The 5,476-nt window shown below is 37.5% G+C and overlaps 1 protein-coding gene across 1 annotated transcript; it reads left to right on the top strand.

Moving 5' to 3' along the window:
• Positions 1 to 353: 353 nt before the first annotated feature.
• Positions 354 to 1,192, top strand: LOC137931806 (uncharacterized). The gene is made up of 2 exons (XM_068775316.1): positions 354 to 805; positions 853 to 1,192. The coding sequence occupies exons 1-2, from the start codon at positions 354 to 356 to the stop codon at positions 1,190 to 1,192; spliced, it is 792 nt and encodes a 263-aa protein (XP_068631417.1).
• The last annotated feature ends 4,284 nt before the right edge of the window (positions 1,193 to 5,476 follow it).

Below are 5,476 nucleotides of genomic sequence, written 5' to 3'. Positions count from 1 at the left end.
AAAAAACTGATGTATGAAACGAACTTTATAACTGCATAACCTAGGCCATCGATATGCAAATGCGTTGTAATTTTAAGCCAAAAGCAATCAACCTTTTTGTTTAATTTAATAACAAACATCAGTCTAAAGCCGTTTAATCGTGGCTTTGCGTTCTGATTAAGGGACACCGTTCATTAAAAACATCACGTTTTACGTACCGCTTTATTTACTGACATAGTAGTATTAATAAATTATTTTATTTTAACGTTAACAGGCAAATTTATATCGTCGTCGTCGTTTCGGCCCATAGTTGCCCACTGCAATGCATATGCCTCACCCAAAGATACCTTAGGGCAATATACCATAATCGACACATGGGTAGGCGAGTTGGAGATGGCGGTGTGGTACGTAGAGAATGTTTCCCTGCTGGCGTGAGCGTCATTAGTTACGCCGTCAACACGCCGGTGTTCGCCAGCGGAGACAACTTCGAGAGGGCCAGGGAGCTCGCCGAGCTTGGGACGGAAGTCGTCGTCGCTAAAATACGCGGGTTGGGGCTGGAAATAGCGCCAAACAAGACCGAGACGCTATGGTTCCACCGGTTGTCTCGAACGAGGGAACCTCCCGATTCGCGCGTTCGCGTCGGTGGGCACGATGTCACGGTGGGGCGGTACATGAAATACCTCCGCCTCACTTTGGACAGTCGCTGGGGCTTCGGAGAGCACTTCGATCGCCTCGTTACCCGGATTGAGAGGATAGCGGGTGCCATGCATAGACTGCTGCCTAATTTCGAGGGACCCATGGAGGAAGTTCGCCGCTTTATGCAAGGGTCGAGCGGTCCGTGTGGGCAAAAAAGCTGGCCATTCAACGCTGTAGGACTAAGATCTACAGCGTCCAGCAGAGGATGGAGATACGGATCGTACGCGGATATTGTACGATATCGTTCGAGGCGGTGACAGTCCTAGCGTGCTTTTCGCACCTGGACGTTGTTGTAGCGATCCTGTCCGTCTTCGAGGCCTGGATGCAGCGACGAGACGGAAGACTCAACTACAGACTTACGCAGGTGCTCATCGGGTACGGTAGCTTCGGTGATTACCTGTGTAGGATTGGACACGAAGCGACGGAGAACTGCTTCCACTGCGGTGGGGCTGCCCGGGATTCCGCCTTGCATACGCTCGCGGACTACCCGGCATGGCTGTCGGAGCGGTGGATCTAGGTGGATGAGATCGGACAGGACCTTTCCTTGCTAGCAGTTATGTCGGCGATGATGAGCGGGTCATCCGCATGGAGGGCCGTGGCGTGTGAGACCGTCATGATCCAGAGATGTCGCGGTACCCATCTGTACGGGTCGAGTCGATAATCCATCAGCTAAGAGAGCGTAATGTAAAACCTCCATTGTTGTGAAAAAAAAAACATTTTATCATTCCGCCTATAATATTTATATCATTGTATTTGCAATTATAACATGTTTTTACATTTTTTTATTACTTAATAATCACTAACCTTTGCCCTGATAAAGATAAAAGAGAGAATTAATTTTTAATTGCGATGTAAGAGAATAGATAGATACGTATAAATTTCTATCAACACTGGATAAACAAAGGGTAGTACACAAGAGTGTGAATGGCAAAATAAACACTATTAAAAAAAATATCTTAAGTAAGTTTTAATATTATGCGACTTTTTTAAAATTATTATTATAGTTATATTGTGTGACATGTGAATCTATAAATAATATAGCCTTTAAGTAATTTTTTGTTACTAACTTACTTATATTCTATGGACTTAATAGATACTGAAATAAAAATTTTGCATTATTATTATTATAAATGTTATAGTTAACTTTTTTTAAAAAAGACGGAAAGGATTTTTTTATAATTCTTGTAAAGATCGCGGTAGTAAACAAGACTTACATCGTGTTTTGTCATTAAAAAAGGTAAATGGAACAATTTAAAAATCTATGAGTATAATATTTTTTTCTCATATATTTTTAGGTATGAAAAAATTTTATTAACTCCCGGTGATAATTTAAAAAAGTACGAATTCGGAAACAGTCCCTAACGAAGTAAGTTTCACCGGCCGTCTTCCGGTTTGGAACGAGTGTGGTACGGTCCAATAATTAACGAACTTAATATAACCTCTACTTTATATAACGTGATATAATCCTATCATAGCAATACCAAGAAACTCTTCTATGTGAAGTTCCAAGAAGTACATTTAGTTTTAAAGAGATGATCAATTATCAATAATCATGTATTGAAATCATCAAATATCAAATATCATGTATTGAAACTATATTTTCGAGGGGTCTGTTTATACACAGTAACCTAAACGAAATCGAGACATAGCTGCATATTGTCGATATCGAATACTTGATAATAACCAATCATCCCGTAGTATAAATATAGTGTATAGTATATAGTTATATTCGAATGTTAATCGTAATTTGTGTTGGACAATTAGGTAAATCAAACCCTTAGACGTTTTGGATAGGAATCTAATCAATTGCTCTCACATGCGGAGTGTACTCCATTGAATGGCGTAACCGGATTGATGGTTTCTAACTACGCCCTTTGATAGAACAGTGGCTTTTAATCATTAATGAAGTAAGCTATTGACGTGAGACTGACATGATTTATTCAATACCCCAGTAGGTGAAGTAGCTTGAATATATTATAAATGAAAAATATATAAAAGGGGAAATTAGAAGGTATAATTTAATGAAAATGGAGCATTAAAAGCATTGCATGAAAAACATTATATGGAAAGCCCCAGGAAATCGTAAAACGAAATAAAATAAAACATAAATATAAGTATACAAGGTTGTGGAACATAAAAAGTCACATTTTATAACCTCTGTTACTATTTTAAGGATACTTTTCAAACTAGAGCAAACTATTACTCACTGCTATTTGGTACGTAACGGTAGCAACGGCTTAAGACGGTACATTAAGTCAAGCTTAAGTTAACTGTTATCCAAGTATAGAATAAAATGTAAAGTACTAGATACAATATAATTTGAATGAATTGGCCGTTCCGATAGACTTGTACTGATACATGTAACTGGCTAGTTGCATTTAAAAAAAATGTAAAAAAAAAATTATTTATTTTAAAAGTTAAATACTGTCCAAAGCAGTTGTTAAATGACAATATAATTTTGCAGCGCTCTAACCGATAAACGCGCGCGGTAGAAAGCGAACTATCAAACATGCGAAGTTTATAGCAAACTGCGAAATGCTCAAAGTTTCTATCGTTATAATTATTGACAATTTTTAAGTTTCTGGGCGTTTTGAAATAAAAGTTAAATGAATCAATTGGTAAAGTCGTTATTAAGTTAAAGCGTGACTAAGGAAAAAAAGGTATTCATTTTCATATATTAAAATGTATATGAGGTAAAAGATATTTTGTGAAGAGTTGTGGCGAGACGAAGATGCGCCCACTATAGGTTGACGGACGACCTAGTTAAGGGCACGGGAAGTGGATGGATGGGGCAGTTGCAAGACTATCGTGGCAATCTTTGGTGGCAGCCATGCATATTTTTATGGCAACCGTTACTTCTTCTCTTGGGTACAGAGGGAAAATTTTTTTAATAATATATTTTATTTTTCATAATATTATTTGGGTTATCATCTTTTTTTTCTTGTTAATGTCATTTATTCATTCATCTTTTATCCTTTACAAATCTTTTCATTCCTTCCATTTTTTCCAAATCCTCGCCATCACCTTATTTTTGACGCCTTTCTACAAGAATACTACAGGTTTACATTTTGTTCCGTTTGGCTTTATTTTTATCTCTTCATTTGATTTTTTACATTTACATTCCTTTATAATTTGATTTTTACTTTTCTGTTTTCATACTGCATTTATTACAGATTTGAGTATTTATTTTGACTAGACCTATACACTTTTGCCTATTTTTATCTACTTGTTCCTTCTAATGGTCTCTCCTATGAGCCTTCTGCAGTACTCTAGAAAGGTCTCGCGTACCTTACCTTTTAGTCTATAGGTGATGCGATGTTCCTTTCTTCAATTCCTTGCTGTAACGGAAACTTACAATCCGTTCTTAGCGCGACGTGATGATGGAGTTAGTTTAAGTGAGCCCATAGTATCTATATAATATTTACATCTCAAGGTAAAACCGCTTTATTAAAACATTTTTCTTTATATCGTCAACTTAACAGATCTTGTCTTATAAAATGTTACCGTACGTAATAAGCAAGCTCATTTTACGCTGACAGCGATAGCGTACATTATTTATGTTGATAATTGATTAAATGCTCTGTGTAGAGTGAAACGTGGTACAGAGAAATGTGCGTAATTAACAAGGGATCCCGCATGTTCCGGCAAAATTCGCCGCTTTGTCTGCCGTGAAGCGTTTGGCCTAATTTATTGCGTGTGCTGAGAGCCACTGTTGCTTTAAATATAACATTTGAACGACTTTGAACCTAGTTACTATTAAATTAGAAAAAAAATGAATATTAGTAATCTGTTAATCACAATACTACACAGCCACCTGGATTCTTTCATTTATATCTTTGTTTTTTAATGGCTCCCGCTATTCGGGGCCTTTCGTACTCCTAATTTGTTGGGATCAGGGTCTTTATTTACAAAATAAGTTTTTCATTTATTTGATCTTTATTCTTCACTCACTTTCATATTTCTCAATTTCTTTTATTCTTACCTTTTATCCGTCACAATATCTTGCATTTTTTTTGTTCTTTCATTCCTTCTTGCTTTCATCGCCTTCCTTCCATCATCTTATTACTCTTAGGTGGCTAAGCACATTTTTTATTCTTTATTTTATTACTTATTTATCCTATTTTTTATATCACATTTTTCTTTTTTGGGTTTTACTTTTTTAATACAATACTACACTTTTTTTCTTCTATTTTTCCTAATATTACTTGACTAGTTCTTTTATATGTGCAGTTTATTTTATATTTGGTACCTATTTATATATACTGTTTTATTCCTATCCACAGTATCACTCACCACCCTACGAGCAAACGATAGGAATGATAGGCTAAGGTTGTCGTCGCCCATCTTTAAGTCGATGCTCTTCAAATCTATTTTTAATTTTATTTCCGTTTCCAGAGAACTGCGCATCCTTGCATGTGCGGGAATGTACATGTCATGCACTACTCTCTTACACATGACACGGCGACCGCGTCCGCCTAACCTGTGTTCAAGCGAGGGCGGTCCGGAGAGGCCCGTGTCTCTCCCGACCGCCGAGTAGTCCTCGCTTCGTCCTATATACACTATACACCTACATGGTTATATTTCTCCGCATATGTAAGTCTTCATCGTGAATGGGGTACGATCGCCAGCGTAAATTTTTTTAGACTGTGGACCTCTGTTTCCACGGGCTCAATTTTGATGAAACTGCACAAAGCCTATACCGGCTAGCAGCATAGCTTCAAATAGCAATAGCAGCGTTTAACGGCTCGTGGACGCTACTCGAAAACCTTTCGGTCTCATCGTCCATCGATTGCACGAGAGA

Source organism: Battus philenor, unplaced genomic scaffold (assembly GCF_028537555.1).
Source record: "Battus philenor isolate CCGP_79_NKW_IND1 unplaced genomic scaffold, ilBatPhil1.0.hap1 SCAF_8, whole genome shotgun sequence".
Taxonomy (NCBI): domain Eukaryota; kingdom Metazoa; phylum Arthropoda; class Insecta; order Lepidoptera; family Papilionidae; genus Battus; species Battus philenor.
Note: the sequence above shows the minus strand (reverse complement) of the source record. Positions and strands in the feature narration are given on the sequence as shown.

Bases quoted from the DNA above. Each gene is read 5' to 3' on its own strand.
- LOC137931806 (XM_068775316.1), top strand. From the start codon at position 354: ATGGGTAGGCGAGTTGGAGATGGCGGTGTGGTACGTAGAGAATGTTTC. The intron at 806-852 runs GTCGAGCGGTCC...TCAACGCTGTAG, and splicing joins GTTCGCCGCTTTATGCAAGG to GACTAAGATCTACAGCGTCC.